The following is a 15,420-nucleotide window of genomic DNA, read 5'->3' as shown; positions in this document are numbered from 1 at the left end:
AAAAAAAAAAAGAAAGAGAGAGAAAACGGTAAGATGACGCTCCCACCAGCCCATGAAACGTTAACTGGTTTTCTCAATGCAGCCACATGGAGTTAAGAAAACCCACAAGTCCCTTACCTGTCTTTTTCTGTTCTTCTCCCTTCATGTCACCCGGATCCCCACATCTCACAGGAATCTACCCAAAGTTTTGTCTGCACAGGTTCACAAACATCACTTGTACGTTTGCCCCTGAATTCTCCCGAAGGGTGGCTTCCTGCTCTTGCACACTCATCGGATCTGACAAAGCCAAGCTCAGGCTTTCAGGGCTGAGGTTTGCGACACAGCACACACCACCACATTAGAGACCTGGCTGCATCCCAAGAGAAACCAGACATTTTTGAGAAACAAAAGTTATTTGCACAGATCCACCCTGAGCAGAAAAGACGGAATCAGTACTCGTCCATAAAATGATGGGAAATGTTGTCAGTGGCACCTGCTTTGTACTGTCCAATTCTCTGCAAACAATTAGAAGACAGTGGAAACTGACCTTGCCCGACCCTAGTCATGATGAGCAGCCGATGCAGACTTCTCTGGAGAGGCAGTTAGTTCTGAGCAAAGCCAACCAAACCCTTCCTCTTGGCGATCACTTTCTCTTGCTCTTTTAAAATCAAGAAATCAAAGTGCCCTTTAGCACGGCCCTGTGGCCAAGAAGGCCCTGCAGCCAAGATAACAGGTTGAAGTTCAAACAATTCTTCCCAGATAACTACTCTAATTCTCCCATGATTGGAAGTTGCTAGAAGTTAGTCAAAGTTATAAACCTAGGGCACAGAACAGCTGGAGAAAAAAAAAAAAAAAGATTCTAAAACCAGGGTTTGTTTCTTGGGCTGGACATACAGGCTCATGCCTGTATTCCTAGAACTTTAGGAGGCCAAGCGGGGAGGATTGCTTCAGCCTAGGAGTTGAGACCAGCCTGGGCAACAAACTAAGACACCCATCTCTACCAAAAAAAAAAATTTTAAATTAGCCAGGCATTGCAGCTCACACCCATAGTCTCAGCCACATAGGTGGCTTAGGTAGGAGGATCCCTTGAACCCAAGAGGTCAAGGCTGCAGTGAGCTGTGATCGCACCACTGAACTCTGGACTAGGTGACAGAGCAAGGCCCTGTCTCAATCAATCAATCAATCAATCAATAAAAGCAGGGTTTCTTTTAAGCCAGAAATTTTTTCACCTAGGACACACTACTAGTATCATCTTCTCAGAATAATACATTTAAAAACCCTGTGAATCTGCACTCTAGAACAAATGAAGATGCTTCTTTCAATGTTTTATGAAAGTAATACTGAACAATTCTTTCTTCTGAACCCCCACGGTATGCCTCTTACATATACAATAAAACACAACCAAACAATTACAACCACATAGTTTTGTTTTTTTTAAACCACACACATAAGAAAATTGCTACAAAAAGACTTTACCTAAGGTTACAGAAATAAGGGCATTCTCTAATTTCATGCCAAGCCACTTAGGAAACACTAAAGGCCATTTGTATTCCAAATAAGAAAAAAATTTTACTAGGAACACTCAAATATAACTTCAAACAATTGACTTACCAAAATATGCAAGTGCAGGGGCGTACACACACACACATCTGGTAAAAGAAAAACAAACACAGCTTGGATTCATCCAAGATGAGCAGTCCCTAGTCATGTGCTCAAAATATGATTGCTATGGTTTGAATGTGTCCCCCAGAGTTCAAGTGTTGGGAACTTAATCCCAAATGCTACAGTGTTGAGAGGTAGGACCCTTGAGAGGTGATTTAGTCATGAGTGCTCTGTCCTTGTGAACGGATTAATATCATTATCACAGAAGTGGGTTCTTTATCATGAGGGTGGATTTGCTATAAAAGTGAGTACAGCTCTCTGTTGCTTGCTCTCACCATGTGATGCCTTCTGCCGGGGTGATGCAGCACGAAGGCCCTCACCAGATGTGGCGCCTGGATCATGGACTTCTCAGCCACCAGAACCATGAGCCAAATAAACTTTTATTGTTTATAAACCACCCAGTCTGTGGTATTCTGTTATGGCAGCACGAAGTGGACTTAGACAATGATGTTTGCTCAAAACATTTCAAATGGACTTTCTAGCCTAAGTAACAGCCCATTTCCAACTAATATTTTCTCAAGAGAAGAGAAAGAATGGATTGTTACTTGAAGGAACATCTGTCTTAAAAAGTTGTTTTCACATAATCTAAATTAGTAAAGAAGCGTGGAGAAAGAATGTACTGATGCAAATGGTAAGAGCCGTGGGCAATGCACTTTTGAGGTTTCTGAAAAGCATCTGTGTGTGTGCATTTTGAGAAAGTTATCACTTTGCCTTCCAGCTCACTGCAGGAACTGCTATAGTCTCAGGGTCCAAACCCCAACCAACTGATGCACTAATAAATGCAAGGCAATTATATATGTACAGTTAGGACTGTGTTTCATAAAGGCTTTCACTACAGATAAAAGCCTGGAATGAAGTTAGTGCACAGGCTCACACCTGCAATGTCAACACAGTGGGAGGCCCAAGCTGGGAGGATCATTGAGCTCAGGAGTTGGAGAACAACTGGGCAACATAGCAAGACTTTGTCTCTACAAAAATAAAAATAATAAGTTGGCCATGGTGGCACATGCCTGTAATCCCAGCTACATGGGAGGCTGAGGCATGAGGATCACTTGAGGCCAGGAGTTTGGGCTACTTCACTCCAGTCTAGGCAGCAACAGAAGGAGACCCTGTCCCCAAAACAAGAGCATGGAATGTCTTTTCTCTTTATTCTGATTTCAAACAGGTATTTCTTTTTATCAATTTGACCTAGACTTTGAAAAAGCATGTTAGTAACCCCTTCTTTACATCTTCTCCCAATCAAAACAACTAAACAAACTCAAAAACATCGGAGAACAAGGCAAAGAACGGCACTCTTCTCTGAAACCCAGCCTCACACCACCCTCGTGCCCCAACCCGGCCTACAAGTTAGCAGCTCCCTACATAGATGCACCATTCATACCCAGAAGGGCTGGCTCCCAGGAAGACACAACCTTCAAACTCAAACAGCACCTTGTGGGCATTTCAGCAGAGCAGGTAAGGATCCAAGAGCAATTTTTCACCAGAATCTGGTGACAGCAACACTTCTGAAAACAGGGGCCAAACTGTCTCCACTGTAGCACTTCATATTCCCTCTTCAACCCACTCGGATCTGGAGTTTCCAATCCGAACTTCTCTTGTCATAGTCACGGGCAGCATCCATCCTGGCAATTCCAATAGATCCTTCTGTCCTCCTATGACTACCTCTCATTAGGACTTGACTCTGGGCCTGAGTTCAGTGACCTTGCACCCACTCTCCTACTTCTCCTTCCTCTCTGGCTGGCCATTCCTTCTCAGTTTGCTTTGCAGCTCCCCTCTCCTATTCTACCTCATCCTGTGCCTCATGCACTCTCTCTCTCTCTCTCTCTCTCTCTCTCTCTCTGTTCTCATCCTTTCCTACAGATTCACTTATCATCTAAATATTATCTCCAGGCTAGACTACCCCTCGGAGTTCTAGACACACATTCAACTGTCTGCCTAAGATTTATCTGGATAGTTAATAGACACCTCAAACTTAATATGTCCACAATAGAACTCTTAATTCTCGAACCTGGCCCTCTCCATAAAACAAAACAAAACAAAGCAAAAGAAACCCTCCTAATCTCAGTCTTTCTTCTCCTTCTCAGAAGTTGCCCAAGACCAAAATTCAGAGGTCATTCTTAATTCCTCCCTTGTCCTCACTCCCTAAGTCTCATCTATTACCAAGTGCTGACAGTTAACCCTTCAATATATGTAAGACACACACACACACACCCATGCCAGATTTACTGGTATAAAATACACATACCATACAATTCACTAATGTAAAATGTATCGTTCAATGGTTTTTGATATATACACGGAATTGTGCAACCATTAGCAAGTCAATTCTAGTCACTTTCATCATTCCCAGAAGAAACCACACACCCACAACAGTCACTCGTAATTTGTCACCATACACCCCCAGTAGCAGACGACCGTTAATCTACTTTGTGTCTATGGATTTGCCTATTCTAGAAATTTCACAAAAAAGGAATTATATAGTATGTGTTCTTTGGTGTCTGGCTTCTTTCACTTAGCATGTTTTCAGGGTTCATCCATGTTTTAGCATTTGTCAGCATTACACTCCTTTTTAAAGCTGAATAGTATTTTACTATATGGACATACCACATTTTATTTGTCTCTTCTTCAGCTGACAAACATTTGTGTGGTTTCTATTCTTTAGGTATTATGAATAATGCTGCTAGAAATATTATTATTTTGTATAGGTATGTTTTCTATCTCTCTTGGGGATATGCCTAGGAGTGGATATATTGGGTTATAAAAGGAAAATCTGTGTTTAATTGTTTGAGGAACTGCTGGACTGTTTCCCAAAACAGTTGCTTTGGAAACAAAGGCATTCCAATTTCTTCACATCCTCACAAATGATTGTCACTATCTGTCTTTGTGGGTATGAAGTGTTTTTTATTGTGGTTATAATTTGCATTTCCCTAATGACTAATGATAGCAAAAATCTTCTCATATGCTTAATAGTTATTAGCATATCTTCTTTGGAGGACTATCCATTCCAATCCTTTGCCCATTTTTAATCAAACTGTCTTGTTATTATTGAGTCTTAAGAGTTCTTTATGTATTCTAGATACAGTCCTTTATGACATATATAATTTGTAACTATTTTCTCCCATTCAGTAAATCGTCTTTTTCCTTTTCTTTTCTTTTTTTTTTTTTTCTGAGTCAGGGTCTCGCTGTTGACCAAGCTGGTCTCAAACTCCCGGACTCAAACAATCCTCCTGCTTTGGCCTCCCAAAGTGCCAGGATTACAGGCATGAGTCCCCGTGCCCAGTCTGATATGGTTTGGATTTGTGTTCTTGCCTAAATCTCATGTTGAATTATAACCCCCAATGTTGGAGGAGACAACTGGTGGGAAGTGATTGGATCATGGGGGCAAACTTCCCCCTTGCTGTTCTTGTGATGGTGAGTTCTCACGAGATCTGGCTGTTTAAAAGTGTGTAGCACCTCCCCCTTCTCTCTTCCTCCTGCTTCAGCCATGCAGGCTGTGTCTGCTTCCCATTCACCTTCTGCCACGATTGTAAGTTTCCTGAGGCCTCTGCAACCATGCTTCCTGTATGGCCTGAAGATCCATCAGCCAATTAAACCTATTTTCTTTATGAATTACCCGGTCTCAGGTAGTTCTTTATAGCAATGCGAGAATGGAGTAATGCATAGCCCTTTTCACTTTCTTGATATTGTCCTTTGCTGCACAAGGGTTTCTCATTTTGATACATTTATCTATTTTTATTTTGTCACTTGTCCTTTTGGTATCATACCTAAAAAAAATCCAATCCAAGATCATTACATTTATATCTATGCTTTTTCTGAGAGTTTTAAAGTTGTAGCTCTTACATTTAAGCCTCTTATTAATTTTGAGTTAATTTTTGTTTATGATGTGAGGTAGGAGTCCAACTTTTCTTTGGCAGATGGATATACAGTTTCCCCAGTACAATTTGTTGAAGAGATTATTTTTCCCCATTGAATTGTTTTGACATTGTTTTGTATTGTTTCCATTGATTTATTGAAAATCAAATGACCATAAATAATGTATGAGTTTATTTCTAGACTCAATTCTATTCTACAGAATAGAATAGAATACCAGTACCACACTATCTTAATTACTGTAGTTTTGTAATACATTTCAAAATCAGGAAGCTGTGTCTCCTATTTTGTTCTTCTGTTTCAGGATTGTCATAGTTTTTCTGGGTCCCTTGAATTTCCATATTAGTTTTAGTATCAACTTGTCAATTAAAAAAAATTCATCTGAGATTTTTGACAGAGATTGCATGAAATCTGTAGATCAATTTGAAGAGTATTGTCATTTTAACAACATTGTTTTCCGATCCATGCACATGCAATGATTTTCCAGTTATTTAGGTCTTCTTTAATTTCTTTCAATGATGTTTTGTAGTTTTAAGGTATATGTTTTACACTTCTTTTGTTAAACTTATTCCCAAGTTTTTTATTCTTTTTCATGCTATTGTAAAATGAATTATTATTTCTATTTTATTTCATATTATTCATTACAAGTATATATATAACAAAATTGATTTTTGTATATTAATCTTATGTCCTGCAATCTTGCTGAACTTACTTATTAGTTTTAATAGTATGGTGAACTCCTAAAATTTTTCTATAAACAAGATCATGCCATCTGTAAGTAAAGATAGTTTTACCTTGTATTTTCCAATCTGGAAGCCTCTTATTTCATTTTTTTGTATAACAGATCTGGCTAGAACCTCCAGCACAATACCGTATTAGTCAGGGTTCTCCAGAGAGACAGAATGAATAGGATGGATAGATGGATAGATAGATAGATAGATAGATAGATAGATAGATAGATAGAGGTAGACAGGAAATGTATTAGAGGAATTGGCTCACAGGATAATGGGGGCTGAGAAGTCCCACAACCAGGTGTCCTCAAGTTGGACAACCAGGAAGACTGGTAGCCTGTCTCCATCTAAGTCCAAAGGCCTCAGAATCAGGGTAGCCAATGGTATCACTCTCAAACTAAGGCCCAAGATCTGAGAATCCTGGGGCCACTGGTGCACATGCCAGAGTCCGAAGGCCAGAGGACCTGGAGCTCTGATGTCCAAGGGCAGGAGAAGAAGTGTTCCAGCTTCAGCAAAGACCTTTCCCCGGTCTTTTGTTCTATCTGGGCCACCAGTCAATTGGACAGTGCTCACCCACATGGAGGGTGGATCTTTTTCACTTAGACTATCACTCATACACCAATCGTATCCAGAAACATGCTCACGGACACACCCAGAAATAATGCTGTATCAGCTATCTAGGTATTTTTTAATCCAGCCAGGTTGACACATGTATTAGAGTTCTCCAGAGGGGCAGAACCAACAGGATACATACACATGTGAAAGGGAATTTATTAGGGAGAACTGCCTCCCACAGTTACAAGGTAAAATCCCATGATAGGCTGTCTGCAAGCTGGGGAAGAGAGAAGCTGGTAGTGGCTCAACCCAAGTCCTAAAGCCTCAAAACCCGGGAAGCCAACAGTGCAGTCTTCAGTCTGTGGCCAAAGGCCCCAGACCCCCAGCAAGCCACTGGTGCAAATCCCAGAGTCCAAAGGCCAAAGAACCTGGAATCTGATGTCTAAGGGCAGGAGGAGCGGAAGGAGGCATCCAGCACAGGAAGAAGAAAGAGAGCCAGAAGATCCAGCAAGCTGCTTATCCCACCTTCTTCCACTGCTTTGTTCTAGCCATGCTGGCAGCCAATTGGATGGTGCCCACCCACAGCAAGGGTGGGTCTTCCTCTCCCAGTCCACCAACTCAAATGTCAATCTCCTCTGGCAAGCCCCTCAGAGATACACCCAGAAATAATACTTTACCAGGCATCTAAGCATCCCTCAGTCCAATCAAGTTGACACCTAATATTAACCATCACAACACCTAAAATTTATTGTTCACAAATACTGAACAGAAATGGTGAGAATGGATATCCTTGTCTTGTCTCTGAGCTTAGGAGAAAACCTTTCAGCCCTTCACCATTCAGTGTCATGTTAGCTGTGGGTTCTTCATAGATGTCTTTTTCAGGCTGAAGAAGTTCCCTTCTATTCCTAGTCAAATGAGTGTGTGTGTGTGGGTGTTTTTTTTTTTTTTTTTTTTTTTGGAGTCTTGCTCTGTCACTGGAGTGTGGTGGAGCGATCTTGGCTCACTACAACCTCAGACTTCTGTTCAGGTGATTCTTCTGCCTCAGCCTCCGGAGTAGTTGGGACTATAGGTATATGGCACCACGCCCAGCTAATTTTTGTACTTTTAGTAGAGACGAGGTTTCACTGTGTTGGCCAGGATGGTCTCGATCTCCTGACCTCATGATCTGCCTGCATCGGCCTCCCAAAGTGCTGGGATTACAGGCGTGAGTCACTGTGCCCGGCTGAGTGTGTATGTGTGTTTTTTTAAACATGAAGAGGTATTGGATTTTGTTAAAGGCTTTCTCTGCACAAGACATCCCCTTTGCCTTTGCTTTTCAATCTGGAAGCTTTCTCTATGCCACCTGCATAACTTGCTATTTCTCATTCTTATGGGTCTCTGCTTCCGGGCATTGCTGGATCATCCTATTCAAACGTCCTCACCCATCACCCTATCTTCTCCATTCGTGCAGCCACAGAACCTTCAAAGTATTCAGTCATTATGAAATCGACCCAACAGTCCCATATAGCTTTTTTTTTTTATTTAAAAAAAGTAAACATAGAAATTGAACTTTCTGGTCTGAACACTTGAAACTTATATTCGTTTTATCTGAGATCCTTCCTCAGGAAATGACCTTCAGGCCTCTCAAAAAAAAAGTATCAAAGAAATGAAACTCACCAGATCACATCCAGACAATAAAACACAGACCCCTGATTCAACAAGATTGCTTCCATGCCCCTTCTGAGTTCCTGTTTTCCCACACATGACTACATTTCTTCCCTGCTATATAAACCCCTAGTTTTAGTCAGTCAGGGAGATAGATTTGAGACTGAGCTCCCATCTCCTCGGATGCAGCACCCAATTAAAGCCTTCTTCCTTGGCAATACTTGTTGTCTCAGTCATTGGCTTTCTGTGCCGTGAGCAGCAGGACCCAGACCGAACCCTTGGTGTTTTGGTAACAATTACTATTAATATATGTACATATTCTGATGACACTTGTATTAATATAAATTTGGTATTTGCCAGCACATATTCATAATTTTAGTCCTCGCAATAAAAGTATCTACAAGGTGAATACTGTTATGATCATCTTACACATAAAGAAATTGAAAGAGAGGTTACATGTCTTTCCCAAGGTCATGCAGTTTATAAGTGTCAAACCCAGGATGAAAACCCAAGCCACTGAGCTGCAGATACCAGGCTCTAAAACACTTGCTATTGTGTCTCTCAATAATTACCTTTCCTTACGTGTTAATGTATTAATTATCTACACATGAGCACTGTCAATCTCAGTTTTTGCTGCATCCCCAGCATCGAACACCATCCATGGCTGGTGTGCAATCAATATTTAATGAACAAATGGAACACTGGTCTTAAGATGCCTCACAAGAAAATAGTTCCATGGAACTCTGGTTAGTACTGCCCACTACACACACCTATCAAGATGCATAAAGCTCATTAGTTCATTTAACTTTAATCCAATGCTTTCCAAACACAATTAGGCATAGACCCACCCTCTGACACAGGTCCCCACTGTATTAGTGTAGGGAGCTGTGCTCCAGGGAACACACTTTGAGAACTCCTGCTCCAGAGAGGCAGGTCAAATAGCACAGTTTCCAGAAGGGTGCTCCCGCTCCCACTCCTTTGGCTGGCTCTGCTCTTAAAGGTCCTATCTAATTCACACTCCCCAAAAGCTCCCTAATAGCCACAGCTCAGCTCAGAAAGAAAACCACAGCTTTAAGTTTTCCTGTTCTTTCCTGGAGTTCCTAAAGGGCACACTGGGACACATGACCTCCGAGGAAAAATGAAGACATTTCCAACCATCACAATGGCTCAGCTCCCCGTATGTCTGTGGTCCCACACCGCATCACAGAGGCCACTTTAATCTTCTCCGAGCTCTGGTTTGTTGAACATGATTCAAACAAAATCACCCTTGTGCTTTAACCTCCAAAATCACCAATGTGCTTTAACCTCTTCTAACAGTGCAAGCAAAGCCAATAATGCGTTAACCACAAAAGTGTCATTTTTCTTTCCTCAGTACTTACCTTAACGCTGATATTTAAATCATGGCTTCAGATGTGAAATGACTTCAAAATCATCCTATGTCAGCTTTTCAAGTCCTCAAGGCCACCCACTCCAACTGTCTCTGAAAAGGACAAAGTCTCTACTGAAAATCTAAGAAAGAAAATAGCAAACAAGACAAGACAACCACACGTACGAATGAAACTGGATACTCTGCTGTGATTAATTTGCTGCCTCCAAAGAGCTTTTTCCCTCTCAAATACTCATCAACATCAGCAACTACAAATTACAGGCAGTGGTTAAAGTATCTTTTTAAACCTCTTATAAAAAGTACTCAATAAAAGAACGCATTTTTTCCCATTCATCGTAAACTCAGTGAATAGAGTTATTTCTATCCAATGGTTCTCCAAAGCACTTATTTTTCTGGGAAGACTAAAATTTTATTATTTGGTCTATAAGCAAGAGTCATTTTTGGTAAATATGAGTACTTCCTAAATTCAAAGTTAAAATCAGATCCAAATATAGAGATGGCCAGGCATGGTGGCTCCCACCTGTAATCCTGGCACTTTGGGAGGTTGAGGTGGGAGGACTGCTTGAGGCCAGGAGTTCAAGACCAGCCTGGGCAACAAAGTGAAACCCTGTCTCTACAAAAAATTGAACAAATTAGCTGAGTGTGGAGGTGTGCTCCTGTGGTCCCAGCTAAATGGGAGGCCAAGGCAGGAGGATTGCTTGAGCCCAGGAGGTTAAGGCTGCAGTGAGCCATGTTTGCATCACTGCACTTCAGCCTGGGCAACAGAGCAAGATCCTGGCTTTAAAAAAATTAAAAACAAAAGAACAAATATGGAGGCTTGGGAACAGCAGCCTTGTCACAAAGGGACATCTGAGAAAATAAGAAATGGGTTGAAATTCATCACGGAGTTGGATGGGACTAACAAAGACTCAAATCCACAGAAAAAGACATGCTGGGTAGAGAGTCAGGAGACTGGAATAACTCATCAAAAGCATCCAGGGTGAGTGATTTGGCTACGACTCGGTCTACGCCAAGCATTCCAGGCAGAGGCAATCTCTGCATTTATTTTCTTCAAAGAGTGAGGGGAAACCCCACCTAAGCTAGAATGTACCAGAGTAGAATTAAGGCAAGCACGCATTTCCCCTTGTGGTTTGCCTGACAAGGTGCAATTTGTATGAAAGATGACTCACAAGGTTACAGAGTCATTCCTTAGACTCGAGGGCTGACACTCTGTGTGGCTCTTGATGACTCAGCCTGGGAGAGGTCCCCAACACAGAAGGCTCCAGCCCTGCAATCCCAGACTACAGAGGAAAGCCCCTCGTTTATCAGCTGGTTAGTGGTTAACAAGCGTGGCTTTGGGAAGTCTTTTGTCTTAGGCTATGGAGGTCCATCTTCTCATCTCCTCTCTGTTGTCTACTCAGCACTTCCTTGTATTCTTACTGCTGGAAAAAGTCAGGAAAGAATTCACTAAAGCACAGAGGACTCTGAACTGGGCAACAGCTGGCACCGCACCAGGCATTGCAAGAAACCACAGCTGAATCCCTTGGCGCTCATTTTTATAAATATTCCGCAGGCAGGATGTCAGAAGCCTGGTTTGTCCAGCATAGAGAGAATGGGGTTCATCTCCAGAAGCCCAGGCCCAGAGGCAACTTCTAGGAAAAAAATCATCTTGTGATGGGTGCGGGGTCAAAGAGGAGTCAGCCCATGTGAAGTTCCCACAAGGTTAAAAAATAAAATAAAATTATTGTCACCACTGCCTGGTGGAATTCAGACAGTCATGAACTCATTCCTGTAAGCCACAAAGATGGTTGCGGTAAACACAGACAAATTATTGGGTTTAAGCAGACTGATTTTGTGCCAACAACAAAAATATCATTTTCCCTTTCCTCCACAAATCTCTTTATTAATAAAAAGATTTGGTGCCTTGAGAACTGGGCTAGACCAATGTAAGCCTCTCTTTCTCCCCTGGGAAAAAATCCTCCTTAGGGCTCCAAGCTGGTTTCAAAACTCCTTTGCCTGCTTAGGAAAAGGAGAATCTCTTATTGAACCAGCCACAAAAGAAAGAAAAAGAAAAGTACTCAAAAAGAAAACGGGCTGGGCGCAGTGGCTCATGCCTGTAATCCCAGCACTTTGGGAGGCTGAGGCAGGACGATGGTTTGAGGCCAGGAGACAATACAGTGGGCAATACAGTGAGACCTTGTCTCTAAAAAAAAATAAAAAATTAGCTGGGCCTGCCTGTGGTCCCAGGTACTCAACAGGCTGAAGGAGAAAGATTGTTTGGGCCCAGGAGTTGCAGGTTACAGTGAGCTACGATTGTACCACTGTTCTCCAGCTGGGGCAACAAAGCAATACCTTGCTTCACTCAAAAAAAAAAAAAAATTAAAAAGGCAGGGTGGGGTGGCTCATACCTATCATTCCAGCACTTTAGGGGGCCAAAGTGAGAGGATCAATTGAGCCCAGGAGTTTGAGACAAGCCTGGGCAACATAGCAAGACCCTGTGTCTACAAAAAATACAAAAAATTAGCCGGGCATGGTGTCGCACACCTCCCAGCTACTAGGGGGGCTGAGGTGGGAGGATCGCTTAAGCCTGGGAGGTTGAGGCTGCAGTGAGCCATGGTCTCACCACTGCACTCCAGCCTAGACCACAGAGCAAAACTCTGGTGGGGGGAACAGGCCAAGAGAATCACAGGGAGCCAAGAAAAAAGGGCAGAACAGAAACATTCTCATCCCTCCCTCTTCTTAAAGAGAGTGCTACTCTCTGCCCAGGCGCTCACGTCTTCTCCTGGCTTATTCCCCTCCTGACCTCTAGAGCATGGGCTCTCAAACTCATTAGTGTGCACAGCAATCGCCTTGGGGCTCTACAACTGTAAGTCCAGATAGAAGAAAATCTGCAGTGAAATCGTGAGCTCAGGGACAAAGAAGGAGTTTAAAAAGCCTGTGCCTGGGTCGGGCGTGGTGGCTCAGCCTGTAATCCCAGCACTCTGGGAGGCTGAGGCGAGTCAGGATCACGAGGTCAGGAGATCGAGACCATCCTGGCCAATATGGTGAAACCCTGTTTCTACTAAAAATACAAAAATTAGCCAGGTGTGGTGGCACATGCCTGTTAATCCCAGCTACCTGGGAGGCTGAGGCAGGAGAATTGCTTGACCCAGAGAGTCGGAGGTTGCAGTGAGCTGAGATCGAGCCACTGCACTCTAGCCTGGTGACAGAGCAAGACTCCGTCTCACAAAAAAAAAAAAAAAAAAAAGAAAGAAAGAAAGAAAGCCTCTGCCTGAAACTCTTGAGTTCTAGAAATCTGGTTTGCTTAAAGACAAAGAAAAAACCTCAGTCACTAGACAGTAAAACTTCAGAATATATTGACAGGAAAACCCCACCATCAACTAGCTTTCATGCTGTCAGGATCGTTTAGGAAAAAGAAAAGAGCAAGAATACAACCAGGAAAAGGTCCAAATTTAGCGACAGGTTGAAGTTCAAGAAACGAGTCAAACCGGAATAAAAGCAGAAAAGAATTCCAGAGGGAAACAGGACACCGGAGAAAGGAGAACAAGCATGATTCACGCAGCAGGAGGAGATGCTAGGTAAGCTAGAGCCAGACCAGGAGGGCTTGTCTCTTCCCTCCAGGGCTCTCTTGACCTTTCCAAGGCATTTCTTTCCTGACAAAACAAACTGTTACCGACTTTCACGAGGTTATCAACCCCCTGTGCAAAAATTTGGACTGGACTCTGGAACTAAATCTAGACCAATTGCATCTGGAAGAGAGATATGCCGGACAAAGGCATACTTTTAGGTTAATGTTTCAAGCCAGAGGTTTGACAGATGGTGCCCATGGAGGTGCCCACAGTGAATGGATGTTTCTGGTGAGTTTTTATTTTCATCTTCCAACTTCCAGAATTGAAAATCAAATAAACTTTCTTTCTTTTTTTTTTTTTTTTTTTTTTTTGAGATGGAGTCTCATTATGTTGCTCAGGCTGGTCTTAAACTCCTGGCTTCAAGTGATCCTCCTGCCTTTGGCCTCCCAAAGGGCTGAAATTACAGGAGTGAGCCACCATGCCCAGCCCCAGTGAGTTTTATTCACATAGTGAGTTTTACTCACATACTACCAAACTACTAGAGTAGCAAGTACCTCTAGGTCTGGAGCATTGAGCAGCAACTTATCCCTCTCCACCAAGCAGCCAACAACCTCCACTGCAGACCTCAGGGATGAGGCTGCCATGAGACCCAACTTTTATTCTGGCTTCTTTCTCCAACCTTTTTCCCTAGACGCCTTTAGCAAGGAAAGCTGGTTCTTCCAGACATATTCACAGAGCCTTGGCCACTTCCTCCCTGTTCTCATACAAATCTTTCAGGATTCAGCCCGGATGCCCCCAGTTTCCAGGAGAGCTTCTCTGACTGCCTTCATCCATCCTCAGAGACCTCCCTGTCTCCTGAATTCATGCCAAACACCTGATCCTGATTATAAATAACAATATGGCTAATTCTCAACCATCAAGGGTTGGATTAGCCACAGGAATAATAATACGTATAATAATCATCATTGTTATTTGAACATTTGTAAAAAAGCAAATAAATAAAATGCCAAATCAACAAACCGTCTCCCCATTAGAGAAGGTCCCCACTGATTGGAACTGCACAGTGACCTGCAGACATCACTGTGTCTGGAATAGTTCCAGGCATCCATCACCCCTCAGATAGCTGCCTACTACATTAGTGCCCAAGGCTTGCCATTCTGACAGCAATAATTCTAGAAGCAAACATATGGATGGGAAAGCCACTAGTAAGTGACTGGACTATCACATGTGTGAGCCAAGTTAGAAGCAATGAACAACAATAAAAGTGGGAAGCTGGCATTAAGAGACAGGGCAGCAGGAATAGTGAGAGGGAGGACTCCCTTCAAAGACCACTGGGGCACGCCTTTTAAAAGTGCAAAGGATGATTCTCAATGACACATTAAGGCTAGCTGAACTTCATTTTAATGTGGTGCTCGTGTGTGTATGGGCACACACACACACAGAACACTTGGACAAAAGACAAATAATAGGCCAGGTGCAGTGGCTCATGCCTGTCATCTCAGCACTCTGGGAGCCCAAGGCGGGAGGATCACTTGAGGCCAGGAGTTTGAGACCAGCCTGGGCAGCAAAGCAAGACCCCATCTCTACAAAAAATAAAAAAATTAACTGGGTGCGGTGGCATGCATCTGTAGCCCTATTTGAGAGGCTGAGGCTGGAGGATTGCTTGAGGCCAGGGATTTGAGGCTGCAGTGAGCTATGATCGCACCACTGCACTCCAGCCTGGGCAACAGAATAACACTCTGTCTCTTAAATAATAATAATAATAATAATAAAATAATAGACCATTTTAAGAGCACTAACCATTGGTCCATTTTATTTGTCAAGAAAACTATAGAGGATATTGTGATCCTAGACTTGTAATGTTTTTACACAGTAAGACAATATCTATAGAATGGTGACTGTTGTTCCAAGTACTGGATTTTTCACTAAGTAAACATTGGTAGTTTCCACTATGAAGAACGTATTAGATTTGATGGTGACAACTTTTCTGTACTTTACCTCTCAATCTACAGATACTTATATTTCATTTTTATTTTCTTTTTTT

General features: G+C 42.5%; 1 protein-coding gene across 7 annotated transcripts in view; it reads right to left on the bottom strand.

Annotated features, from left to right (window-relative positions):
• The window catches only part of LOC108528098 (supervillin), a 239,188-nt gene that overhangs the window by 145,043 nt on the left and 78,725 nt on the right, over positions 1-15,420 (bottom strand). For 3 of the 7 annotated variants that reach the window (XM_017869775.1, XM_017869790.1, XM_017869782.1), the window contains exon 2: positions 9,821-9,921. Coding sequence is in view for 4 of the 7 variants with exons in the window: in XM_017869729.1 (XP_017725218.1) it covers positions 118-145 (28 nt within the window). In the remaining 3 variants the exon portion in view is untranslated. Of the gene's footprint in view, positions 1-117; positions 161-526; positions 561-9,820; positions 9,922-15,420 lie in introns of those variants that run through there. The other 4 variants (XM_017869729.1, XM_017869765.1, XM_017869739.1 and 1 more) reach the window with 2 other exon arrangements.

The sequence above is a fragment of the Rhinopithecus bieti genome, unplaced genomic scaffold, assembly GCF_001698545.2.
Source record: "Rhinopithecus bieti isolate Rb0 unplaced genomic scaffold, ASM169854v2 scaffold_758, whole genome shotgun sequence".
In the NCBI taxonomy this organism is placed as follows: domain Eukaryota; kingdom Metazoa; phylum Chordata; class Mammalia; order Primates; family Cercopithecidae; genus Rhinopithecus; species Rhinopithecus bieti.
This window is presented reverse-complemented; position numbering and strand designations above follow the sequence as displayed.